Source organism: Leptomonas pyrrhocoris (genome assembly GCF_001293395.1).
Source record: "Leptomonas pyrrhocoris isolate H10 chromosome Unknown, whole genome shotgun sequence".
NCBI classification, from domain to species: Eukaryota; Euglenozoa; class Kinetoplastea; order Trypanosomatida; family Trypanosomatidae; genus Leptomonas; species Leptomonas pyrrhocoris.
The window spans coordinates 74,492-100,206 of NW_015438379.1; the positions used below are offsets into that span (position 1 = coordinate 74,492).

A 25,715-nucleotide genomic window follows, 5' to 3' on the forward strand; every position below is an offset into this window, starting at 1 on the left:
CATGCCTTTGACCAGCGTTCGCGAAGACCGCGCCAAACGGTCCGGCCTTAAGCCTCCCTCATTTCGCGTCCCCGCACAGTCTGCACCGTGCTTCATCGCGGCAACGTCGTCCACGAATCTTTTGGCTTTCTACTCATGTTACTGCGATGGAAGTGCGGCAAGGAAAGGAAAAAAGCTAGCAACACGCATCACCTCACATGAAAGGGTAGTCATCGTCTTCAAACAGAAGCAGGTCCTCCTCCGCCGCCTTCGCCCGCTTGCGATCGCCACCGCCACCATCGCCACCACCACCCATTCCACCCTCTGCGCTGTTCATCGCACGACCGCTGCCGAGGCCACCGGCGTTGTCGTCCCCGCGGCCACGGCGCCGGTTGACGCTGTCGGCCATGTAGAACGGCCGCACGTTCTCCGCAAAGGTCGTGTTCTCCTCCGAAAACGGCTCCCCCGCGGGGGTGGTGATCAACGTCGCGATGTACTTGCCGTTGCGCTCCGTCCCGCACACGCTGTACGCGACCTGCATGCTCTCCTTCACCTGTCGCTTCAGCGGAGGGCAGCGAGCGAGGTCCCAGAGGAACGCGTGCGCGTGGAAGACGACGTCAGGGGGGCTGCCGCCGCCGCCGTCCGTCTCGTCGCAGCGCAGGTAGCCGCGCTGGTCCTCTGCGTCGTAGGTGCGGACACAGCCGGTGTAGCGCACCAGTGCCGCAGTCGCAGGCATGCCCTCGGCGTTGTTGTCCACTGCAACACCACCGCTGGTCGACTGGGCCGCGGGAGCCCCTTCGCCCTCCGCACCGCGGCCACCACTACCACCACCCAGTGAAGCATGAGGATTGTGGGGAGCAGCACTGCCCACCGCGTTGTACACGCCGTGCGGGTTCGCCTTCCGACCCACCGCACCGGCGAACATCGGCGCAAACCAGCTCTGCTCGACGGGCATCGCAAAGCTCGCGATGGGCACCCCGCGAATGAACTCTGCGCGCAGCAGCCGGCCATTGCCACCGCGGCCGGCGTGGTTGCGCGTGACTACGAAGCTGAACCTCTCGCCCACCCGTGCCCCACCGCCGAAGCCTTGATCAACCTGGTGCTGCAGCAGCGCGGCGGTGGCGGGCGTGAGCAGCGCGGCGGCCGCCTCCGCCTGCGTGAGCTCAGCCGCAGTAGTCGGTGGCAGCGACACGCGATCGCCGATGTCCGCCACCGCAGCAGCAGGCAGGACCGCCGCACCGCCGTGGTTCGGGCTCATCCCGTCGGTGTCCTCCAACACACCTTTTGCAACGTTCACCTCTACTCCCGTAGCGGAGGTAGCGGTGGTGGTCGTGGTGGTCGCCTCGCTTGCTGGTGTGTCAGTGCGCTGGCCCTCGTCCGCAATCTTCTCCTTCGTGTCATCCTGTGTCGACTGTGCATTCGTCGTCGCCACCTTGCCCGGCACCTCCGCTTCTTCGGACGTCGTATGGGCGGCCGCCCCCTCCGCCCGCCCGACGCCGCCGGCCCCGCGGCAGAAGGCGGCGATGGAGGGCGGCAGCGGCATCGCGTTCTTCAGGTAGAAGGCACGCAAGGCGAGGCGGGTGAAGGACAGAACGATGCCGTCGTTGATGAAGTACACATCTGGCCCGCCGCAGTCGGGCGAGATAAAGCCGAAGCCTTTCGGATGCCGATACATGACGCACGAACCGGTGTAGACGCGGTCCAGACCGGGTGGCATGCGGGCGAGCTGTTCCTCGGCGGTGAGGGGCGCGCTGCGACCCACGGCGGCGGTGGTGGTGCCGCTGCTGGAGGACATGAGCCGTTGAGCGACGGAGCCGCCACCGTTTTCTTTTGCATGTAGTGACGGTGACGATGTGCCCACAGTGGACCGTCCCGGTTGGCCATCCGCATTCGGCAGCACGGTAGCCCCTTCGGCGCCACCGACGGTGGCAAGCACGCCCTGCCCCAACGTGGATGCCCCCGAAGCCGCGCCGCGGCTACCGTGAAGGCCCCCCGCACGACTCGCACCGCCCCCTTCACTCTCCGCCTCTTCGGCCTCGGCGCGGATCGTCGCGAGGAGCTTCGCGTCCTTCATCGCCTCCTTCACCGCATCATCCTCCTCGTCCATCTGCATCGCCAAGTCGAAGCCGTCGCCTTCCGTGCCTTGCGGGTCCCCGCCTGCCACACGAGTACCGCCTCTGCTCTCCGCACCCACCACCGCCGTCAACGCCTCCGCACCGTCGTCGTCGTCGACACGGCGGAAGAGCGACGGCCCGTCGACTCCACGGCTTTGCTGGGCGCTGAGGTGAGACGCGACGGCGGAGGTGGCGGCGTAGGCGGGCGGTGCAGAGGCCCCGCCGTTCGCGTACACCGCCGCCTCCTCGCCTAAAACGTCGTCCTCTACGGATGTGGTCGTTGCTGCAGACGCCGCGCCCTTCGACGTAGCCGAAGAGCGAATTGCGTTGGCCCCCGCCGCTGCGATCGAAGAGGAGGGCAGGAGATGACGTCTGAACTGGCTCGACCCGCCACGGCCGCTGCCGCTGTTTCTGTTCTGACTGTTGTGTTCGTCGGTGCCGCCGGACATCCCAGCAGCTTCAAGCATCAACTCCTCCCGCAGCGAGGCCGGACCGGTGTCGATGAAGGCGTCAGCGGGCAGCTGCTCGAACACGACATCGAATATGTTCTTTGAAGTCAGCTTTGGCGGCATCGTCGCTCGAACCTGCTGCGAAAGATTTCGTTTGAACGAACGTGCTTTTGGTTTCTTCTTCACAAGAGAGGGAAAAGAGAGAGAGAGAGACGGAATCGGGAGAGATAAATATTTACTTGCAGCATCGAGGCAGCAGCGCAGAACTCCATTCGGCACATGCGACAAACACACACACAGCTGAGATGAATCAGCGGTAGATAGCAGTAACAACAGCGGGCCACTTCGCACCTGCATTCGTGAAGCTATCCTCCGTTTCGGAGAGTTTTCCTTCAAGAATATTTCGTTTCTTTCCTTTTTTTTCATTTTTCAGCGCCTAAAATGGCATCGTGTCACACAGAGACACGAAAACTAAGGTGGAGGGAAGACAGCGCCCATACAAAAGCCGCTCGTACGTGCGATGAGAGCGCAGCTAATATCCTCATCTCCCCGCGTTGTTGTGCTGCCCGCTTGTTGTTGTCGCTTTCTATCAGGTTTCCCCGAGTGCCCCGTTGCTGGGGATAGAGGCGGGTGGAGGAGGTGCAGGGGTGCAGACGGCCCGCAGCACACGCTCCTGCGCCAAGAGACGTTGCTCCACCACATCCCTCTCCAACGCCTCCAAGCGTAAGGCGGCCTCTAACCGAGCGATGCGCCTCAGCAGTACCTCACGCGGTACCTCGGGTGTCGGCGGCATGTCCGCCCCGCCCGCTGCGACCGGGTTATCGTCCGCCACCACGTCAGATGAGATGAGCACCTCAATGCGCTGCCGCAAAATTCGGTTTTCGTGTCGCAGGGCGTGCAGCACAAACTGCCAGTCCTCTGCCGATGATGGAGGGGAACTCGACGGCGTCGCCGGCGCGTGGGCGGCAGACGAGTGTTTGGGACTATTGCCGGCATTGTTGGAGTTAGAGTCCCCCGCACCGACGTGACGGTTCGTGGGCGGAGGAGGTGGAGGGTTCGATGAGGAGGAATAGGCCGCGTACGACGTACCGCTCGTGCTCGCGCGGCGCTGACCTTCCCCAGAGCCGGGCCGGCCTTCACCCCGTGTCTTGTTCTCGTCCCGGCTCGCCTGGTCGGAGTGCCCGTCGGAGTTGGCCAGCGCGTGGGCGTAGCGCATCATCGCCGCTTCCCCGAGTTGCGTGGGACCGACCGGCGCGTTGCCGTTCGTCGTGGACGCGAGCGGGCTGGTGAGGCGCCGGTGGGACACGTAGCGCTGCGGGGCCGTGAGGGCGGGGGCGGACATGTCGATGGACGACCGTTGTGCGTGTGGGTGTGCGGTGGGTGAGCAGTGAAGACGACAGATTACTAGTTGGTGTATATCGTCAGTGTGCGAAGTGCGTCGGGTATTTGCTATCGTTGTATATTCGGATGCTTCCTCCTCTCGTTTTTTGCTACGAAGCGGCCGCTCTCTCTCTCTCTCTCGACGTTTGAGTGGGGCTGCGTGCGGAGGACGTTGGTTCGAGTAAACAAACCAGTTCAAAGAGCAACGTCAAGGAAAAAGAAGGAGGGGATGGCTGACTGCTGCGCTGCTCTTCGTGTTGCACGTGAACAACGAACCCACACATCTACACACTCACACCACACACACACACACACACAGAGATGCGCATGATCGTGTAGAGTTACACACCTGCAGGAGCAGCAGTGCTTCTGTGCGTCAGGAACAAAACAAAGAAAGTGGAGGGCACCTCAGCACGTGTGAGCCCGCACACTATGCGGTTGCCTCCTCACTTCCTCAGGAGTGCAGCGAAGCGAATTCTTTCCTATTCTCTTTTCCCTCACCAAGTAGCGCAGGACGAAATGCGAAGGAGAAGCAACGGCGGCGCTAAATTACAGTTCTACAGCGACGCCAGTCGCGTTCATCTGTCATGCGAGTCCGTACGCAAAGCACATGAATCCGTTCTGGTGAGCATGGCAGGTACGTATGCGTTCAAAGAACACCGGATAGGAGAAAGAAAGAAAACGGGCGCATGTCAGAGATCCACACACGACACGGACGCTAATATATATTCGCAAAAAGAATATATAGAGAGAAGGAGAATCCCCCTTCGAGTACTATACAACAGCCGCGTCAATAGATGTAAACAATAAACCCCGCAAGCGCAACGGAGGTGACAAGAAAACGACGACGGGGCGGGCGGGGACGGCGGCTTCACATCGGACATCTGAAAGAAAGGAAGCAACGAAGAACACGGCTAACAAAATGAGAATGAGAACGGCACAGGACGAGCGCCGCCCACCCCGCACCGCTGACGTTGGACACACGTGGAGCTTTTCGCTCTGGGGATGCGGCGGCATCCACGCCCTTCGAATTCGCCCATTTGTTCTCCCACCGAGCAACGATCTCCTTCTTGTCCCTCTCGCTTCTCCACTGCAACGGAATATTCTGCAGCGGCGAGGAGGAAACCCAAGAACAGTTCAGCACCTCTTTCCGTTCGTGTATAGGTGTCAGTGCTGCAACCCGTCCACGCAAATATATGGCCCGTCCCTGCTCGCGTCGACCCCTCTCCCCCGATTCGCCCTACTTTCCTTCCTCGTCCGGCTCCTTGAAGTCAGAAAAGTGCGTTACGCGGAACGACGCCGAGCCCGGCGCACGCGACGTCGGCACGTGAATGCCCTTCGCTACGTCCACCGTCGCAGCACGCGGCGGCCGCGGCGGCAACCCGGCCGGTGGTGTGTTCAGCGTCGCCGTCGAATCCCTGCGTGAGGGGAGGCGGCGTGGCGGACTCACCGGCCGCGGCGTCTGCCGTGACGACTGGCTTTCCTCCTCCCCCTCCGTCTTTCGACTCTCCGAACTGCTGGCCCGCCGCGTGGGCACCTCAACGCTCGAGAGCGAGGCGCGGCGCGAGAGTGGCGGGCGCGGGGGCGGTGAAGTCATGCCTGGCGACGCCTGACTATGCCGGTCCTGGCTGCTACTTCGATCCCCGTTGCAACTGTTTTGGGAGCCTTTCGGGGTCGTTGAGACAGCAAAGGACGGCGGGTTCTCGCGCCGTTCACCCGGCAGCTGATTCGGCCCGCCGATCACCACACCGTCGTGACGGATGACTTCGAGCTCATCAACGTCACTCGCCGTCTTTGGGGCGTCGGTGCCGTCGTGATCGGTGTCATCGTCGTCGTCGTCGTGTGCCCCCAGCACCGGCCAGGGGAAGTCGTCCAGGCTAGGGAAGACCATATCCTCAAAGAAGAGCGAAGTCACGACGTTGGAGGCGACCTGACTCATGTCGGGCAGCAGCTTCAGCACGGTGTTTAAGATGCCATCGTGTGAGGCCACCTCCTGCGTAAAGTCCAGCCGCAGCTGCGGGGGGCGTGGGCAGCCGAGCCAGAACTTTTTGGTAGGGGGCGGCCCCACCACAAAACGCATGCGGCCCGCCAGCTCCAGCACTTTAATGCTGAAGACGATGTCGGGCACGCGGATGTCGCGGTAGCAGATGGCGAAGCGGATCTTCAACGCGAAGCCGCCACGGTAGAGCACATCGAAGTCGAACTCCGTGTCCCCGCACAGCGACGACGTTGGATCGCTGACGTTGCTGATGAACGGGATCTCCCCGCCGACGTCCAGCGCGTCGAGGTAGATGTTGCCACGCAGTCGCTGCGGCAGTGACTTCGCCGCCCGCTCGAGCTTCTTCCGCAGCTTCTCCTCGAGCAGGTCGTGCAGCGTGTTGGCGCGCGAGTTCTCAAAGAAGAGTCGGGCAATGAGCAGGTTGAAGACGTCCATCTTGGGCAGGTGCTGGATGAAGTCGTGCCACTGTGACGAGAGCGGCGTGGCCTGCAGCAGGTTCAGCCACCGCTCCTGCACACGGCGGGTGGGGAACTTAATCGCCAGGCAGGTCCACTGCGACAGCGGCACGTCCTCGACCACGCTGTTGGTGCTGCCGCGACGCTTCGACTTGTCTTTGACCGCGGCGGTCGGTCCGCTGAGGCTGGGCCGTCTATACGGCTCGCAGAAGCCTAGCACATCCCCTCGCCCACCCACCGCACAGGCCGCCGTCGCAATTTGGTCTAGAATTGTGTGGGTGTTCGCCGCGGCCTCGGCCTCGCGCATCTGCGCCAGCGCCTGCTCCACCGTCATGGTAACGCCGTCCCGCAGCGCATGACGCCGCAGGCGGTCCACCGTCGCCTGCTGATGTTGTTTCTTCTTCAGTGCGCGCAGACGGTCCTTGAGCAGCACCGCCGGGTCCTCGAGAAACAGCGGGGCACCGTCCTTGTGTTTCACGATCGTGCACTTCCCCTTCACCGCGGCGTAGCGGGTCGAGGTGTTGCGGTGGCGATGGTACTTCGAAATGCGCTCACCGGTGGCCACCACGCAGGCCCGATTAATGCGACCAAGCATGTGTTCCTTTACCACCTCCTGCCGATGATCGGGCAGTGTGCGCAGCTCATCCACCGCGTAGATGTCGATCGTGCCGCTGTAGAACACCATGCGGCACTGGATGGCCTCGCTGACGATGCCGTCGTCGAAGCGGGCCATCTTGCAGAGCGTCTCGACCTTCGCCGCGGCGACGACCGCGGCCTCCTTCGCCACCGCATCGAACTCCGCGTGTTTGCGCGCCTTCTTGCGCACCGTCTTGGAGAGCAGTGACTCGATCTTGCTAAAGGCAACAAAGAAAAATACGATGCACGACAGGGCACCGCCCACGGAGCCGTAGAAGAAGCTGACAAAGGTATAGATATTCATGTTTGCTGCGTCGGCACGCTGAGTTGGTGTGTTCGAAGATGTCGTATTCCCCTTTTCCTCCGGGTAGTAGCACACGTGCAGCAGAGGCACCGTTGTACAGCCGTTATTTTTCCTCCTGGACAATACGGTGGTGTCCGCTACAAGGGATTCTCCGCGGGTGTGCTTGATGTCCTCCTCCTCTTCGTCGTGCGCCCCGCTTTAGCTAATTAGGAAAGTCGCCGCAGTTCTTCTTTTATTTTTCAACTTTAAAGGAATGCGCGCGTCGTCGGGAGAAGCAAACCGGGCGCTCCACGGCTGTGAGCGCAGCTGCGATGCCTTTTGTTTCGAACAGAGGGGGGAGGGGGAGACAGCAGAAAGAATAAGGCGGTGCTGACGGCGCCTGAATATACACCGAATCAAGAAGAATGAGGAGATATATATTGAGAGAGAGAGAATGATGTCGCCAATTCGCCTTAATAACAATGATGGGAGAGCGAGACAGCACACGGCAAGGTCATCCTCTCTTTTTCCGATCGAACGGCAAACCAGGGTTTCCACCGTCGCCGTGGAGGACGGCCAAGGCAGCGCCAACGCGGACAGCTTCGTTGAATGGCGAAGGACGTGTCCTCTGTGGAGACGCTGCGCTCAAATGCAGACGAATTGGGCCTCAAAGTACAAAAGTAATAAACCTGTTTTGCACCTCTGCAGAAAACAAGAGGAGAGTGATTGGGGGTTCTTTTGGGCGGCGGTAGACACGAGCGAGAAGGAAAAGGAAGAGGCAGGCAGTGATAGTTTCGATTGCTGTTGATAGTTGCATTAGCGGGCTGTGTGAGTGAACGCAGGAGTGGAAGAGACACCGCTGAGACGGCGCTGTCGACCCGACAGCGAAGAAACGCCGACATTGTGCGTTGTCGCAGAAGGAATAAAGAGGCATCACCTTAAAGCACAACCGCCGCCATGATACAGCAGTAGGCTCCTTAAAGAGCGCTTCCCTTGTTCTTTCTCAGTTCTTTACGGCTGTTGTCCCCTTCTCCACTCGATGCGTGCTCGAGGCCGAGAACATAAACGTACGCGGATGCTTTACTCTTCCAGAATGCGCCATTCGCCGTATGTTATTTATGTCTCTTCTGATGGAAGAAGAGGAGATGCGGTGGGGTCGCTCATGAGCGCAAAAGGAGTATAACAGCCATCAAAGGACCAAAAAAACGCGGTCAACACGGGCAATAGCACTTGTAAGCAGCGGCAACAGCACACGCACAGTCAAAACGAAAAGGGTGAGGCAGACAGCACACACACACACAGAGAGACAGATGTTTATAGATATAGCACTTCTGATCGGCCGAGCACGGCGCACCACGTCGACGCATCTCTTGTCTTACACTTCCGCGTCCTCAGCGTTTGGGCTTGTCTTTGGACCGCGAGACCGACTCTCGCGTCATGTCTTTGCCCTTCACCTTCAGCAGGCTCCTCAGGTGTCGCATCGTGCTCAGCCTCTCGCGTCGCTTCCGCGGCACCGCGCTGAACGTGCCCTCCGTCTCTGTCAACTCACTCTCCGACAGCAGTCCTCTATTCATGGAGGAGGTGATACTGGTGGTCTCGTTGCCGTGGTGGGGTTCAGACAGAACGGAAGTGTTGGCGGCGTCGCCACTGTTGGACTTCCTGTCAGCGAGCTGCCCGCTGTTGGAGCTCGTCCAGTTCGCGTTGGTGGAGGAGGCAAGCTGGATGGGCGAGGCGACGTGCCGCACCCGCCCTGCGTTGATACTCGAGTCCAAGGCAGCACGATTGCTGCCGCCGGTGTTCGCCGCCTCTTGCGGAGTGGTGAGCTGCGACGACGGCGTCATCGTCTTTGCTTTTTCCTCCCGCTCCGACGGTGCCGGTGACGTCTCAGCCGGCGCGGGCTTTGTCGTTCCGCTCTGCTCACCGGGCTTTAACGCCGGTGCCTTCACGCTCGTCGAGCTCTCCGCCTTCGACTTCGACGGAGAAGAGCCGGGGGTGGAGCCCGTTGGGGGGCTCGTGGTGGTGGCCGCGGCGGCGGTCTTCGACTGCACCGGTGCGCTGCTGATCTTCGCTGCCCGCTGCCGATCAAAGGTGCGCACCCGCAAGTCACGCTGTGACACCTTCGGCGACTTCACCACACTCGGGAGGGGGAAGTCGTCCATGTACGGGAGGACCATGTCAGAGAAGAGGTACAGCTTAACCAGGTTGGTCATGACGCCGCTGAGGTCTGGCAGAGAGGTCAGCACGCGGTGGAGGATGCCTTTGCCGGAGGCGCAGCCCTGGTGCACCTCCAGCCGCAGCACGGGTGGTTTGTGGCCACCAATCCAAAACTTATTCGATGGCGGTGGACCGATGCTGATGTGCACGGTGGCCTCCAGCTCAATGAGCTTCACTGAGAAGACGACGTGCGGCACGCGAATGCCGAGGAACTCGAGCGCGAGGCGGAAGAAAAGGGAGAAGCCGCCCTCGCCGCCTTTGTACAGGAGATTGAAGTCAAAGCCCACCTCGCCGTTGGCCGACACCGTCGGCTCCGAGACGTCGGAGATCCACGGAATCTGCGTGCCGATCAGAAACTCGTCCAGCACGAGCTGACCGCCAAGGTTGCGAGGGAATTTCTTGGCGGGCAGCTGCCGCAGCTTCTTGCGGATTTGCGTTATGATGGCATCGCGCAGTCCGTTGAGGCGCATGTTCTGAAAGAAGAAGCGACTGAGGAAGATGTTGATGGTGTCGGGGTTGGGCAGCATCTTCGCGAAGTCGTGCCACGCACGCGCCTCCCGCAGACCGGACAGCAGCGTGTGCCACCGCTCACTCTCGCGGGCACGCTCAAACTTGATGATAACACACGACCAATTCGCCATGTCGCCCATTGCGCTATTCTTCTTGCCACTCCGCCTCCCGATGCGGCGACGGTCACCGCCGGGGTTCCGCCGCTTCTCCTCAACGGAGCCCTCCGAGCTGCGCCCGTTCTGATCAGAGTGCGCATCGTCATCGCCCTCGCTATCATCGCCGTCGGCGACGGAGGAGTTGACGGAGCGCTCGTCCGCGAGGCTCTCGGCCGACGGCGAATGCGAATAGGAGTGCGCACTGCCGCCTTTGGTATTCTGCGACATCGCCAGGCTCGAGAAACTGCCGTCACGCGCGCTGCCGTTCATGCTGCCACCAAAGCTTTTGCTGCCGGGCGTGGGTTGGGATGCGTGAATCGAATCGAAGAGGGGCTGTCCATCCATCGTGCGCCAGATCAGTACACGCCCGGTGAAGAGAGGGTCGACGCCGGGCCGCAGGGTGCAGTCAGCGAGGGGGTCACTCGTGTTGTAGGAGTTCGATGCTGCGCTCTCTCGGCGCTTGCTCTTCGAGCCTTGCGCGGTATTTCTGTCGGACACCTCCTCATCGGCGTCTGCGTTGCCGGCTTGCTTGGACTTTTTCTGTGAAGGACCGACGGAGCCGGTCTCACTACCATGACCATTTGCACCACCATTGCGAGACGCCGTGGACTTCGCTGCGGCGCCGCCGTTGCCGTTCTTCTCTCCCGCGTTCTTCTTCGACTTATTAAAGTGCTTCAGCTCCATCACAGTCGTGTGCAGCACCGACACGCGGCCCTTGCGGTGCTCGGCCACGGCAACCCCCGCCGCACTGCGGAGTGCGCTCGTGTCGTACTCCTTGGTGCCACCACGTTGGCCAGCTTGCCCACCGGGGCCGCGGCCGCCATCGGATGACTTGCCAGCCGCCCCGCCCGTGGCGCCGGGATTCGTATCGGCCACGCGCAGCAGCTGATAGATGGTCACCTCGTTGTTTTCTAAGGAGAGACGGCACTCAATCGGGGCCCCGGTCGAGCCATCGGGGCCGTACCAGCTCAGCATACACAAGCCGTTAGCCGTTATAGGCGTCACGCGCTTCGTACTGCCCGTCAGGCCCTCCAAGCCCTCCTCGGCGGACAGGGTGTTCATTGCGGAGATGTCGTCGGTGCCCGACTCGCCGGTGCTGGCGCTTCGGCCTTTTTTCGGGCTGTGCTTATCTTTCCGGTCGCTGGCCAGGTGCGACAGCCCCGGCAAATGCGCGAAGGTGGCGTTCACGAAACGCATGACGTGAAGGAGGGTGTCGATGCCGTAGAGGATCCATATGATGACGGCGAAGATGCCGGCCATCCAGCCGTAGACGAAGGCGGACACCTCCGCCATGGTGAGCTGAGGGGGGGGGGGAGGAGCAGGTAAAGAAAAAGGCCCCCAGAGGCGGAGAGACGAGCAGCAACCGGAAAGAGGCGCTTACGCCGAGACGTGCCGCTGCCGGTTTGTTGCCGCACAGCCTTCTGCCAGTTTATCTACGAAGGAAGCGTGAGAGCAGGAAATGCAGATATATATAACAAGAAAATAACCTCCATTAAAAGCAAACAAAGTGCAAGAGAAGATGAGAGAGGGGTGCGAGAAAGAGAGCAGCAGCGAAAGCCGCGAGAAGACGCAAAAATGCGGCCGGGCGGGGTTCGTTCCTTTGATGAAGGGGGGGGCGCCAACAGTTATCCGTAGAAGAAGAAAAAAAAAAGCAGCGGTGACGGTTGTTTGGGTAAGAGCGGGGGGGAGTCGCTTTCGGTGACTATCTTTGGTTAGCTATGTACGAACGCTTGCGCAGCGAGGAGAGAGGCAACGAAGTAAACAAAAAGGAATGAAAGAAGATCGAACAATGGAAGCGACGTGCCTTCGCGTGTGCAGCTGCTGCTGTGGTCGTTCTACACCTCAAGAAGGTCGTGGTAGACGGAGGCAGAGAGGGAGAGAGAGAGATAAAGACGCTCGTTGGGGAAGTGAGCGAATTTTAAAGCTACAAAGGAAGCACACGCACAGAGAACTGTGCACTCCGCCCACAGAACAATTCTCTTTCCTTTGGAAAAAAAAAATAGGGATAAATGCGAAGAAGTATTGGTGCAGTTCCCTGGGCGAAAGCGTTGATGTACGCGTGTGGGGGAGGGGGGAGGGGAGGGGGAGCACAGCGATTGAGTTGGTGGTTGCCCGTCGAAGATGCAGAGCTGGGAGCAAATATATATATATATAATGAGCACAGACGGAAGGGGGGAAGGAGGAGGGCGGAAATACCAGGAGCGAAAGGCACTAGATGGAAAGGTGGGCGTGCCAGTGAGAAGGGAGTACGAAGCCGAAGCCGCCCCGCGTCACGCAAGGTGAAATGGACTTCGCCTCTTTTTGGTAGTAGTAGTAGGTCTTGTGCGTGCATATACATGCAGGAGATATGTGAACAGCTCGGAATCAGATGAATAGACGCCTTACGCCAGTTTTTCTTCTTTCTTTCTCCTTCATCGTTCTGATTTTGTCACAGAATTCAAGCTGCCTTCCGCGGTGATGCTACGGCTGCGATAGTGGACTCTTTATGCTCTTTCTCATGTCACTACTGACGAATGGCCTCGAGAGAGAGCTGAAGAGAAGGGAAAAAAAAATGCTGGCGATGGGAATCCTCCCAGAAGACCCGCCCGCACATCCGCAAACACACACATACGTACACACACACACACACAGAGGGGAAGGACCGGCAACGGCAACGGCTGCAGGGCCAGAAAAACCACGATGAGGTGCGATGCAGGTACGTGTGGTTCCGAAGGCTATTCGAGTTAACGACAGCAAATTGACAAGCAGCAGCAACAAAGAAAATAAAACAGCAGACAAGAAGGCGAGAAAAAGGAAAAGCAGAGGACGGAAAGAAAAACAAAAAAAGGCAAACACGCCCGTGCGGCGCAGTGGGAGATGACGACCTCGTCGTGGCGAACGGAAACGCAAGGAAGAGGTACGGTCTCTGCACTTTGCGCGTGCTTTCTTGGTTTGAGCCTCTTCTCTTTCCTGGCTGCCGTGCACCGAACACCCGAGCTCTAATACATATATATATATATGTATATGTAAACCTATATATGTCGTGTTATCTAACCAAGTCTTTTGGCTGCAAGTTCAGGTGCAGCACCGCCACCGCCGTCACTACCATCAGGAGAGCACAAAGGTTTGCGTGTAGCAGCGAAAAGTACAAAGGAGCAAGGAAAACGCTCTATCAATATTTTTTCTTCCTTTCTTCATGTACTTCATTCCACGTAGCTGCTCCCAGACATGAGCAGCTGCCACGACACCCTCAACTCCTCCATCCAACTTGCTTGTAAGCCTGCATCCGCAAATGCCACCGTGTCGCAGTTGATGGGATTGCTTTGTCCGAGGCTTTGTGATCGACCTCGCCGTGTTGCACGATCCGACTGGCCTGCCGTCTCTGCTGCTCTCTCACACGACACGGCCCCTTGCAGGGCGGAGGACGTCCTCGAAAGCTTCTTCAGCGCAGGATCATGAACACACCGCTTCATGGTGGAAACGTACTCGCGGTGCACCGCCGCGATGCCGCGCAAGTAGAGTGGATACTCACCCCGCACCGCACACTGCATGCACAGCTGCAAGTACGCGAGCGCCGCCGCCACTTCTCGATGCAGGGTGACCTCTGCTTTTTCAAGTCGCTTCTGCAGGGAGGCGGAAAGCGGCTTCAGCGGCACCACCGCGGCATTCGACGGGCGCATGACCCGATCGCTTTGTAGCGCCCCTTGCGTCGCTGCGTCATCGTCATCGTCGCAGCGGGGCGTTGCGGAGGACGACCTACGTCCACTCCACGCTGCTTGATTTTCCGTGTGGTGAGCACCGTGGCCGTAACGCTCCAGCACCGCGTCCGGCAGCCGCAGCAGCGGCTCTGCCCAAACATCCGCAGCGTCCACCCCCGCCCGCACGTTCTTCTCCTCTTCCGTCGCCGCCGCGCCATCCCTGCGCTGCGTTGGTGCGCTTGACGCGTCTCGGGAGTGGCGCCGACCGGCTGACGCTGATGCGACACGGACCAGGAACGAAGGCGTCAGCGCAAATGGTGCGAGACTGGCGTGGGTGCTGAGCAGCGGGCAACGCAGCAGCTGTTCCGGCCATCGCCCTTGCACGGCAGCCACCTGCACGGCGCGGTGTGCCGCCGCCTCCACCGCCTGCTCCGCCTCCTGTGTCGGGTTGGACGGGCTGCGACGGAGCGGGTTCGGGGAGCCGGAAAGGGAGGACACCAACGGGGTGTGCTGAAGTGCCGGTGCTGATGCGGTTGTTGAGCCGGTGGGCCGTAGCGGCGTGTGGGCGTGGTCCGACCTGTTGCTCTGGGCTCGACGACCCTTCGACGGCGGATGGTGGGCGCTCCTTCCACGACCCTTTGCGGCAGCTGCAGGGATGGCCCAGCCTCCCACACCAGCTTCCTCGTGCATCAGCCACTGCACCACCACGTCACTCGCCAGGGCGGACGTCTGCGTGAGGACTTCGAGGAGGTAATTCCGATGACCGACGATGAACGGGGCGACGTGACAGAGGTGGTGCGTGCGCAGCTCCTCGACCGACTCCAGCACGGCCAGCGTGGTTCGCTGGAGGTAAAAGAGATAATGATAGAGGCAGTTGACGTAGACGCGCCGGGGCACGGCGTGGACGCGGGCTTCGAGAGAAACGACGCCGTCGTAGGCCGTCGGCGACCTCCCTGGCGGCGGAGCGGACTTCTCCACGTCGGGCACCGCGACGCCCCCACAGGTCGCAACAGAGAGGCGCCGAATAAAGAGGGGCTGCGGCTGCCGTACCTCTGGTTTTGTGGAGGGCGTAGACGGCGGCGGCGCCAGCACACCCCTCGCCGCCTGCTTTCCCGGATCCCCCTCGCTCGATCGCGCACTGAATCTACCGTCAACGGTGGTGCCGTCGTTGGCGGCGGCGGCGGTGGCGGTGAGATCGTTGCCGCGCGACAGAATGCGCGCGCGCGGCGTCACCGCGAATGCCCGCCCACTCGGTGGGCGCGGGGAGAGCATCGCCACCGGCGGCACGCGCGGCGCGGAGTGCGAGCGCTGCAGCGACGCCGTGCCCCGCGCGGACGACAGCGGCGTTGTACTCTGAGGTGGATCACCCGCAAAGGAAGAGGTGCGCCGTTGTGGCAGTCGTGCCTTCCGCACCCAACCGGCGCTGTTTGTACCACTGCCGTTGCTACTGGTGTAGTGGAGAGAGGGCAGCGCGCCGTGCTGCGTTGAAGGGGCGATGAGCAGGGCAGACGCGGGTCGCTGCACCATCAGTGCCGCCCCCGCATCTGCGAGCGAGGTGCGACGAGTGTTGCGCGTTGTCGGTGCCGCGGCAGAGTGCGCACGGCGGTGGAGGACACTACCGCTGCTGCCACCGTTAATTAACGTCCCTCCTGATACTGCTGCTGCTGCTCCACTCTTCGAGATGGTCGACGATGGCATCAGCAGTGGTGGTCGTGGTGTGCGTGGTGGCTGCAGCGACGTCAGCCCTGCCGAGGAGGACGGCGTTCGCAGAGTGCGGTTTTTGTTGCTGAATAAGACAGGCGTGGCAGACGAAGGTGCGGATGGAGTAGTGAGAATCTGATCCAGTGAAACGCACAGCGACGTGCGCAGTGGCTGCGAGGTGCGCTGAGGCGCGGCTGTCAGCTCTCCTCCTTTCTTTCCGTCCTTCACAAGCTTGTCCTCCTGCACACCTTCGGTTTCGCGAGCAGGCTTCAAAAGGTGCTGCAGTGGCAACGGCGGTGGAGTGACTCGCACAGGAGCCCCGCTGGGTGTCGAGTCCTCCTCCGCCTCGCCGCATCCGGCGGACGAGGAAGACAACGACGGCGACCGCGAAACAAGCCGGCTTGCGGATGCAAGAGGCGCCTCCTCCGCTTCGTTTGTCTCGCGCGCGGAAACATCATCCCCCGCCTCGCTGCCGACTACGCCGGTCTCCGCGGTACGCGTGCTCGGCGCCCAGTCTTGTTGCACGACATACAGAAAATGCTGCAGCGCCGTCCACACCGCCTCGCGGTGCTGCACAGCGAGCAGGGCGACCGCCAAAGCCGCCTTGTACCGCTCCAGCGCATCCTCCGTCTTCGTCAGCAGCAGCAGCAGTTCAGAACGCGACGAGGGAGAAGACGAAGACGATGAAGGGACAGCGGACAGCGAAGAGAGATGGGACACGCCGCTTCGTGGATGAGGTGCGGCAGCGGCCGGAGAGTGGCCGACGTCGTCGTTGCTGCCGTGTTGCGGGGGCACTCGTGGTGGTGCGCCCGGCCGCTGCAACGGTGCCGAAAGCAGCGGAGTTTGCGAGGCACGCTGAGCATGGACCTCGTGTGCGCTGCTTCCCAGCTCGGCCACGGTGTCAATGATGTTCGCGTCTGTCTTGAGGTCGGTCGTAAGACCCTCCGTCAGGAAGGCAGGGGTGCCCTTTTCTGAAGGCTCCTCCTGCCCCGTGGGCTCCTCCTTCTTTGCGGCTTCGTCTTTCCCCCACTCCTTCAGAAAAGCATCGCCGCTGGTCTTCGATGCGATCGGCAAGCTGTTCACTGCAGAGTCTTCCGCTAAGTAGTAGCACGCGTGCTTTGAGCCTCTTAGCAGCTTTACACTCAGCAAAGGGGACTCTGTCCCCGACATGCGCGATGCCGCCGCCGCGGTAGCGGTGAGCTCTATTGCAGACGTCGCAGCGCTGTTGCCTCCACTCTTGTGTGTCAGGATATTATTTGGACTGTGTTTCTGCGGCTGCGTCCTGTTGACGTGGAGGTCGGCAAGGGTAGGGCGGGTCGACGGGGCAGACGGTGGCGGAGATGATAGAGCTGCAGCTGCTGCCACAGGCAATGGTGACGAAGCGGGTCGGCGTCCTGTCTGCATTGCGAGGCCCTCCTGCGCCGGCAGCTGAGACGTCGACGCGAAGGATGCGGGTTGCAAAAGACAGGACTCTATCACGTACGTGTCGATGAAGGGCAGCTCCACCTGCCGCAGGAGGCAGCGCACCCGCACAACCAGCGCGCCCACCACCTTCGACGGTGTGAACAGCCGCTGAGCATCCGCGCCGTCTCCTTCGTGAGCCGCCTCCGACGGGAACGCGGCGTGCGGGGCGAGTGAAAGCGATCCGGAGAGCGCGCGTGTGGTGGACGCTGACGGCTCGCGAGAGAAGACGGCCGCCGACGACGGACCTCCCTCGCTTACCCCCGCTGACGTCCCCGGCTCCTCCTGCGGAAAGGACAAAGAGCAGCGTTTCGCACCGCCCTCCGCCGTGTTCGTATCCCCCTCTACTGTCAGCCCCACCCTCGCACACAGCGCAACAGCCTCTGCGTCAACGTCGCGGGTGGGGAGTTGAGGTACGGTGCTGGCAGAGGTGGGTCGCGAGGCCTTCGAAGGGCCGGAGGGTGCTACGGCAGCGCGCTCACACTGCAGCGGCTGCCGCGGTACGGAGGAGCGGCGAACGCGTCGCGGGTTGACGGGGAACGAAGAGCGCATCCAGCCCACACGCACCTAGGAGCTAAAATCCCGAAACGAGTATGTCCGTGATGCTTCTCTCTCCCCCCCCCCCTTTCTTCCTTCTACTTCTCTTCTTGTAAAGGGCAGACGACGGCGCGGCAGCTGTTGGCAGTAGAACACGTAAAAGGATGAAGACGATTTAAAAACTGGTTGTGGTCCGACGCTCAGTGGAAAACGCGGGCGAAACGAAGCATACGAAACACACACACACACATACACACAGAGGGAGACAGACAAGCACACACACAAGCAGATGTATCTCTATAAATGTATATACTCTAACAAGAATGATAACAATAATAATCAATGATCTTTGGGGGTTTGGGGTTCATCGGATTCGCCGTGTTGAGCTCCTTCGGCGGCGGAGTGCAATACGGGAGGGCAATGGAGAGACAACGAAAGCAGTCGAAGAAGAAGTGAAAGAGGAGAAACCAGAGCTACACGAAGCCGTACAGCTCCGCCACAAGTCGATTCACGGACTTCGTTTTCTTCGCTGTTTTCCCCACGATTGTTTGCAACGTGGCTGGGTGAATTCGACAGCGCAGGAGCGTACGTTTACCTCCTTGAATAAAGCAAGGTATATATATATACTTACGAAATGCCTTCATAACGCATGCGATCCAAAGGGAAAAAAAGAAGGGGGTGCGAGAAGGAGAAGGAGGGCGGTGTATCGGGGAGGGCAGGAGAAGTTTAATTAAATAGAGAAAGAAAAGCGGCCGTACAACAACAAAACCTTTGCCACGGCACGACAGACGACGTCTCCAAAGTACCCAGCGTCCCTCGACATTCTGTGGTTGCTGATGATGATGATGATGTGTGGTCTGCGTCTGCTGCGGCGCATGTTCTTCTCCATCCATGCAAGACAGGCGAAGAGCAGCTTAGCACTCCCATCTCACACGGATTCCAGATTGCACCCTTCGCCCTTTATACTCGAAGGCAGGCACCTTGACGAGTAAATGCGGTACGCCGCCGGCCGCATCAGCAAACGGAGAGATAGGGGGGGGAGGGTAGCAAGTATCAGCTTTCTTTTTATTAGTATTCAACGATTTTAACACTTTCTTTGAGAACCGGCCAAAAACAAACGGAGGGGCCCAGCAAAGACGCTACGAGCCATCGCGGCGAGTCCTGCGGAGCGGTAGTCGCATGATGGACGAGGAGCACATACCAAACAGAAAAAGGGAGAAGGAGGAACGGTCACTCTCCCCCAGAGGTGAATGCGCTGAGTCCTACATGTGGTGCCCACACACACGCACACACATATATACATACATATACATACACCAGCGATACGATGGACGTATCTGGCCGAGCCCAGCGGCCAGCTCAAAGTCCATACGTTCTTCAAGGTTGTTTTTTTTTCTCGCTTCGCTTTGTTGTGATGCACTGGCTGTGTAAATACAAAATGGCCAGCCACCTCACCGAGCACGCAATGAAATCAGAACGGAATCGCGCATCACAAACGGCTCTTCTTCTCGAGCGCTGGCTGGCCCGTCGGGGCTGCCGACGACGTTGCGCTGCCCCGTTCACTGGGCTGAAGAAAGCCCTTCGGCTCACAAATCGGGTAGTCGGTGTAGCCCTCCGCGCCACGCGTGAAGAGTGTGGTGACGTCGGCCCGGTTCAGCGGCGTGCCGCTCCACAAGCGCCACACCAGATCGGCGTTCGCCACGGCGGGCAGGCCAAAGCAGACAGCGTCCACCGCCCCCTCAGCAATCGCACGCGACGCCGCCGCCGCATCCGCGTAGCCGTGGCTCGCCAGGAGCGTACCGCGGAAGCACTCGCGGACCCAAATGTCCGACCGCGCCACGGCCGCAGCCTTCGGATCACCGCGAAACAGGTCGATAAAGGCGATTCCCCGCCCGTCCAACTCGGCGCTCACGTACCGCAGCAGCCCCTCCGGGTCCTCGTCCGACTGGCCGTTGAATGAGTCCAGCGGCGTCAGTCGCACCCCCACACGGTCCGGCCCGATCGCAGCCGTGACGGCGTCCACCACCGCCAGCAGAAACCGCGCGCGGTTCTCAATGCTGCCGCCGTACTCGTCCGTGCGCTTGTTAGACGACGTCCTCAGGAACTGGTCGATCAGGAAGCCGGTCCCGGCGTGCAGCTCAACGCTGTCGAAGCCGGCCGACACACAGTTGCGCGCCGCTATCGCAAACGTCTCCACCATCGACCAGATCTCCGCAGAGCTTAATGCGTGGATCTCCTGCGCAAATGGCTGCGACACACCGTCACGACACCACACCGCCATGCACGTCTCCGCCGCAGCGGGGATCGGCACGGCGGACGCACCGACCGGGACCAGCCCCACAGTCGTCAGGTTGCACGGCACCGTCGCGCGGCCGCCGTGATAGATCTGCGCGGCAATCAGCCCGCCCTTCGCGTGCACCGCGTCCGTCACCTTCCTCCACCCGGCGATCTGCTCCGGGCCGTAGATGCCAGGCTCGTACGCCATCGCCGAGTAGCCACGTTGCACCATGATCGACTCCGAGATGATCAGCCCCATCGACGCGCGGTCAGAGTAGTACTTCACCATGTCCGCCGTCGGCACGTGATCGTCGTCCGCGCGGCAACGGGTGAGTGCCGACATGACGATGCGGTTCCTCATCGCCCACCGGCCGAGGCCGCAGGTTCGAAAGAGCTGCGCGTTGCCCTCTGCCTCCATTGTGAGCCTCACCTAAATCCTTCGCCCCGGCGTGGTACTCTCTGGGTCCCCTCGCTCTCGTGAATGCAGCCACGCCTGGATGAGCCCTTTGCCTACGCCCTACCGCGACCACAACAAGGCGACGAGCTTCGCAATCCCAATCGCGGGCAACGAGATACGCTCAACTCGGCGTATACCCCCCCCCCCTGCACTTCGAGGAACACACGCGATGGTACGATAGAAGGAAAGACACACAAGCGTAACGGGGCACACCGGCAAATGACGAAGCAACGCTTTGGGGGGCGCTTGTTAGAGGAAATGAGATGTGTGAGAGCGGGGCTCGGCGACAACGGACGAAAAAGCGAGAGGCCGTGTGCAATCGAAGGACGATGAACAGCACAGCGCTTGGGGCGCTGCAGCTCCGTCCCAAAGCGGCGGTCGCTGCGCCACGTCGCGATGGGCAATAGACAGGAGAAGGAGAAGCGGGAGAAACAGGAAGAAGTGAGGTGTCTTCCTTCGAAGCCCTCCGCCCGTCAACGGTGCGGCAAGGACAGCGGGCCGCATTGGCCGGCAAACAAGCACAACACGCCGGCCAGCGTGGGCCGGCAGCAATAAGCGCGTCGTGCACAGAAATCAAGGATGCAGGGCGGCGGACCAAAGTAGACATCCGCGGCGCGTGCGGAAACGCAGCCGTGCGGCTCTCCATTGAACCACTCGGAGTCCGCTGCACTCGCTCCGCCGAGCCTCAGCGAAGGCGCTCTCTTCGTTGCATGGGCGGTCGTTTCTTCTCGTTTGGTGTCCGCTTTTCGCTGGCAGCAGCCATTTTGGCCTTTTTAACAAAGCGGCTGCTCACGGCCCCAGTAATTCTACGCAGCCCGCTACCCACATAAACGGGCTTGTCGTTCCCCTTTCGTGCTGCGCTACCTCGCTCTCCGTGGCTTTCTCACGCACCTCCCGCAGGCGCGCCGCACAGGCAGCGACGCCTCGCGAGAACCGCGGCACCTTCTCGAAGCACTTGGAAAAGCGAAGCAGCCAAAGACGTGTGCTCGCAGAACAGGGGGACAAACGAGCTGATGCGCACGGGGGAAAACAATGAAGAAACAATAGATGAAGATTAAAGAAAGATGAAATGACTGGCGTTTGGCGTTGATCAACATAAACAGTAGTAGTAACGGCAGAAACAATGAGGCACTGTGCAGGCGAGACAAACGTAGTAGAAGAAACATATTCGTGTAATAGCTTCATCAGAGGAGTCGGGAACGGAGAAGAAAGGCACGGGGGGACATCACAGCGCCGCAGAGCACGCGTTGGGGCGTCCTCCCCCTCTGAGAAGCGGAGAAAATGAGAGAGAAAATAAAACAAAGTAAAAGAAATGCAGCGAAGTCAGCTGCAAGAGCACTTCCGTTTTCGAAGCGCAAGAAAGAGAGAAAAAATAATAATAATAATAATAATCGCAAGCGGAGGACACAAGAGCGAGTACGGCGCCGAGGGACGTCCCGCACACGGCGCCCACGGCAAAAGGAACGCGCACTGCGGAGGGCAGATGAGAGAGGGGACCGTGCGGTGAGGTGATGTGCGACGCGGACGGGCAGCCATCACACGGCGGCGCACAACCGACCACGTCACCGGTCACCGGCGGGTATCCACGGCCAACCAACGTCGACAGCCGAGGGTGGGAGCGCAACAAACACTGCGAGATCGCACCCCGTCGACGGGGGTGCGGTGTGCCGGCCAGCGCAGCTCCGTCCGCCTCTCCCCACCCCCATCTCCCGCGTAAGCGCAAAAGAGCACCGCACGCACGTCCATCTGCCGCCTCCCCTCCTCACGGGGGCACCGCCCTGCCTTACCCCTTATGCACCGCCGGCCTCGCCTTTGCGGCCTCCTTCGAGGAAGCCTTCGCACCGCCCAAGGCGTGATGTGCCCGCGGCATCGTCGGGTAGTCGTTGTAGCCCACGTTGTCGTGCGTGTAGAACGTCGCGGCGTCCGGCTCATTCAGAGCAGCGCCGGCGATCACACGGGCAACCAGGTCAGGGTTCGCGATCGCCTTCACGCCGAACACCACACCCTCCGCCTCGCCGCTCGCAACCGTCTGCGCCGCCTCCTCGATCTCGAAGCCCATCCCCGTGAACAGCACGCCCTCGTACGTCTCGCGGGCCCACTTGTCCGCGCCGCGCGCAGGCGTGAACAAGTCGCCGCGCATGACGTCCAGGAAGGCGAGCTTGCGCGAGTTCAGCTCCCGGCAGATGTACTTCGTCAGCGCCTCCGGGTCCTCGTCCGACTGAGCGTTGTACGAGTTCAGCGGTGAGATGCGCAGCCCAGTCCGCTCGTGGCCAACCTTCGCAACCACGGCATCCACAACCTCGAACAGGAAGCGGCACCGGTTCTCGATGCTGCCGCCGTACTCGTCCGTGCGCTTGTTCGACGACGTCTTCAGGAACTGGTCGATCAGGTACCCGTTCGCACCGTGGACCTCCACCCCGTCAAACCCAGCCGCCATCGCGTTGTGCGCCGCCGTCGCGTACAGCTGCACGTACTCCGCGATCTCGCTCTTCGTCAGCGCCGCCGGCACGGGGTAGTGCTGCTTCTTGCCGTCCACAGCGAACAGCGCAGGCGAGTCGTGGCCCTCAATCGCAATGGCAGAAGGCGCGATCACCTTCAGGCCCTCCGTCACGTTGCACGGCACCGTCGCGCGGCCGCCGTTGTGGATTTGGCAGTAGATCAGCCCGCCCTTCGCGTGCACCGCGTCCGTCACCTTCCTCCACCCGGCGATCTGCTCCGGGCCGTAGATGCCGGCCTCGAACCCGAACGACGAATAGCCCTTCTGGATCTGCGTCGCTTCCGTGAGGATCAGCCCCATCGACGCGCGGTCAGAGTAGTACTTCACCATGTCCGCCGTCGGCACGTGGTCCGTGTTTGCGCGGCAGCGCGTCAGCGGCGCCATCACGAAGCGGTTCGCCATCGTCAGGCGGCCGATCTTCAGCGGCTTCAGCAGCGCCTCCACGTCCGGCTTAGCGTTCGTCGGCATTTGGGCGGGCTCCACGAGAGAGAAACGGGTGTGCAGGTGGTTGGAATAAACAGCGGTGGTGGCTGCGTAGGCGAGGGAACAGACAGTGCGATTTAGAATGACCTGTGAGACACCGGAGAGAAAGGGGGAGGAAGAGGAGAGGAGAGGGGAGTGGGGGACGGCGGCAGCGGTGGCGGTCGACAGCAGCGGCGGCCGGTGCAGCGCAAAGGTGACGCGCACAGCGGAGGCGCAGCAGCGCAGCAGCGACGGCACGTGGAAAAAGAAAGAGAGACGATGAGCGCGGCGACACGCCCGCACAGCACCACGCAGAGCACATCCTCACACACAACACAGCACGCCCACGCACAGTCTCGCGTCCGGCGGTGGCATCATTCGCTGTCTTCGCCGTTTCGTGGAGGTCCCTCAGAAACGTTAAAAGCGGCTCACACCCGCGACCCACCTCGCACAGCTCCCGCGCACGCGCACGTGTGTGCACCGTGGCAGCTCCCCGCACGCACCTCGCGTTTCAGGAAACACAACCATACTTTTCACAGGATGAACGGGGACAGTCGCCGCACAGGACAGCGTCGGTGTGGGGGAAAAAAGAAAACCATCGGGGTAGTATAAAGAAGACAGTATCAATAGTAATAGTAACAGTAATACTAATACTGAGAGTAATAGGAATAGGAACAGCCACCGCAACTGTGGTGATAATAATAATACGAAGGAGACTTGCGAATAGAGAGAGAAGAGCGACGCGGTCGGTGCACACCGGCGTCCACGCCGAGCACAAGACACCAGCGGCTCCACAATCAAAACGAATGAAAAAAAAAGAGGGCCGAGAAGGGGGAAGAATAGGTATAAAAGCTCGTCTCTCTTAGCGGTGAAGCCGTCACACGAGTCCGACTGCCCTCACTGCAGGGACCAGCAGCAAAGGCGGGGCGGCGGCAACGCACCCCCGTCACCGTCGTACTCCTCACGATCCGCACCGAATCAGTGCCAGCCCCGCACGTCCCTCGGGTACGGAGGAGGGGCCTCATCGGCCATCAACGAGCAGCAGGCGGTCACGCATGTCGGCCGGCTTCCATGTATATAACCGCACCGCAGCGCGCCGCAGAGCCGCACCGCAAACCGCACCACACGCAATCGAAATTGCCGGTGCGTCTACCGCGCAGCGAGGGTCGGGTAGTCGTTGTAGCCCACCATGTCGTGCGTGTAGAACGTTGCAACGACCGGCGTGTTCAGCTCCGCACCGGCGATGGCGCGGGCAACCAGGTCGGGGTTCGCCAACGCCTTCACGCCGAACACCACAGCCTCCGCCTCGCCGCTCGCAACCGTCTGCGCCGCCTCCTCGATCTCGAAGCCCATCCCCGTGAACAGCACGCCCTCGTACGTCTCGCGGGCCCACTTGTCCGCGCCGCGCGCAGGCGAGAAGAAGTCGCCGCGCATGACGTCCAGGAAGGCGAGCTTGCGCGAGTTCAGCTCCCGGCAGATGTACTTCGTCAGCGCCTCCGGGTCCTCGTCCGACTGAGCGTTGAACGAGTTCAGCGGCGAGATGCGCAGTGCCGTCCGCTCGTGGCCAACAGCAGCAACCACCGCATCCACAACCTCGAACAGGAAGCGGCACCGGTTCTCGATGCTGCCGCCGTACTCGTCCGTGCGCTTGTTCGACGACGTCTTCAGGAACTGGTCGATCAGGTACCCGTTCGCACCGTGGACCTCCACCCCGTCAAACCCAGCCGCCATCGCGTTGTGCGCCGCCGTCGCGTACAGCTGCACGTACTCCGCGATCTCGCTCTTCGTCAGCGCCGCCGGCACGGGGTAGTGCTGCTTCTTGCCGTCCACAGCGAACAGCGCAGGCGAGTCGTGGCCCTCAATCGCAATGGCAGAAGGCGCGATCACCTTCAGGCCCTCCGTCACGTTGCACGGCACCGTCGCGCGGCCGCCGTTGTGGATTTGGCAGTAGATCAGCCCGCCCTTCGCGTGCACCGCGTCCGTCACCTTCCTCCACCCGGCGATCTGCTCCGGGCCGTAGATGCCGGCCTCGAACCCGAACGTCGAATAGCCCTTCTGGATCTGCGTCGCCTCCGTGAGGATCAGCCCCATCGACGCGCGGTCAGAGTAGTACTTCACCATGTCCGCCGTCGGCACGTGGTCCGTGTTTGCGCGGCAGCGCGTCAGCGGCGCCATCACGAAGCGGTTCGCCATCGTCAGGCGGCCGATCTTCAGCGGCTTCAGCAGCGCCTCCACGTCCGGCTTAGCGTTCGTCGGCATTTGGGCGGTGAAGTCTGCAATGTGTCGCTGAGTGTGTAGGACGGCGGTCTCGCGAAACGCACGGGGGCCGGAAAAGAGCAGCGGAGGTGGAAAGAAGGAAAGATGCGCCGGTGTGGCTGGCGGTGTGGCAGAGAGAGAGGCGAGGCAGCGGTGGGAAGAGGAGCGGACGGTAAACGAATGGGGATGGGCGCACACGTGCGACGCCGATTGGGT

At 61.1% G+C, this 25,715-nt stretch overlaps 8 protein-coding genes across 10 annotated transcripts; all 8 read right to left on the minus strand.

The window, feature by feature from the left end:
• Positions 1–193: 193 nt before the first annotated feature.
• ABB37_08240 (hypothetical protein) lies at positions 194–2,723 on the minus strand (the record flags this gene model as incomplete). Its single annotated transcript, XM_015807169.1, has 1 exon — positions 194–2,723. The coding sequence occupies exon 1, from the start codon at positions 2,663–2,665 to the stop codon at positions 194–196; it is 2,472 nt and encodes an 823-aa protein (XP_015654118.1). The 5' UTR covers positions 2,666–2,723.
• Positions 2,724–3,131: 408 nt separating this feature from the next.
• On the minus strand, positions 3,132–4,079 carry ABB37_08241 (hypothetical protein; the record flags this gene model as incomplete). Its single annotated transcript, XM_015807170.1, has 1 exon — positions 3,132–4,079. The coding sequence occupies exon 1, from the start codon at positions 3,882–3,884 to the stop codon at positions 3,132–3,134; it is 753 nt and encodes a 250-aa protein (XP_015654119.1). The 5' UTR covers positions 3,885–4,079.
• Positions 4,080–5,162: 1,083 nt separating this feature from the next.
• On the minus strand, positions 5,163–8,031 carry ABB37_08242 (hypothetical protein; the record flags this gene model as incomplete). 2 transcript variants are annotated; one of them, XM_015807172.1, is made up of 1 exon in its annotated part: positions 5,163–8,031. In XM_015807172.1, the coding sequence occupies exon 1, from the start codon at positions 7,314–7,316 to the stop codon at positions 5,163–5,165; it is 2,154 nt and encodes a 717-aa protein (XP_015654121.1). In that variant the 5' UTR covers positions 7,317–8,031. The 2 variants fall into 2 exon arrangements, with proteins under 2 accessions (XP_015654121.1, XP_015654120.1); XM_015807171.1 differs by having other exon boundaries at positions 5,163–7,696.
• A 655-nt stretch (positions 8,032–8,686) lies between these two features.
• ABB37_08243 (hypothetical protein) lies at positions 8,687–12,010 on the minus strand (the record flags this gene model as incomplete). Its single annotated transcript, XM_015807173.1, has 1 exon — positions 8,687–12,010. Exon 1 carries the CDS (start codon positions 11,465–11,467, stop codon positions 8,687–8,689), a length of 2,781 nt encoding a protein of 926 aa, XP_015654122.1. The 5' UTR covers positions 11,468–12,010.
• A 1,346-nt stretch (positions 12,011–13,356) lies between these two features.
• On the minus strand, positions 13,357–18,531 carry ABB37_08244 (hypothetical protein; the record flags this gene model as incomplete). 2 transcript variants are annotated; one of them, XM_015807175.1, is made up of 1 exon in its annotated part: positions 13,357–18,531. In XM_015807175.1, the coding sequence occupies exon 1, from the start codon at positions 17,563–17,565 to the stop codon at positions 13,357–13,359; it is 4,209 nt and encodes a 1,402-aa protein (XP_015654124.1). In that variant the 5' UTR covers positions 17,566–18,531. The 2 variants fall into 2 exon arrangements, with proteins under 2 accessions (XP_015654124.1, XP_015654123.1); XM_015807174.1 differs by having other exon boundaries at positions 13,357–18,189.
• Positions 18,532–19,039: 508 nt separating this feature from the next.
• On the minus strand, positions 19,040–20,666 carry ABB37_08245 (Nadh:flavin oxidoreductase/NADH oxidase putativen-ethylmaleimide reductase-like protein; the record flags this gene model as incomplete). The annotated part of the gene is made up of 1 exon (XM_015807176.1): positions 19,040–20,666. The coding sequence occupies exon 1, from the start codon at positions 20,243–20,245 to the stop codon at positions 19,040–19,042; it is 1,206 nt and encodes a 401-aa protein (XP_015654125.1). The 5' UTR covers positions 20,246–20,666.
• A 1,401-nt stretch (positions 20,667–22,067) lies between these two features.
• ABB37_08246 (putative NADH:flavin oxidoreductase/NADH oxidase) lies at positions 22,068–23,352 on the minus strand (the record flags this gene model as incomplete). Its single annotated transcript, XM_015807177.1, has 1 exon — positions 22,068–23,352. Exon 1 carries the CDS (start codon positions 23,247–23,249, stop codon positions 22,068–22,070), a length of 1,182 nt encoding a protein of 393 aa, XP_015654126.1. The 5' UTR covers positions 23,250–23,352.
• A 1,040-nt stretch (positions 23,353–24,392) lies between these two features.
• On the minus strand, positions 24,393–25,619 carry ABB37_08247 (putative NADH:flavin oxidoreductase/NADH oxidase; the record flags this gene model as incomplete). The annotated part of the gene is made up of 1 exon (XM_015807178.1): positions 24,393–25,619. Exon 1 carries the CDS (start codon positions 25,500–25,502, stop codon positions 24,393–24,395), a length of 1,110 nt encoding a protein of 369 aa, XP_015654127.1. The 5' UTR covers positions 25,503–25,619.
• Positions 25,620–25,715: the final 96 nt, after the last annotated feature.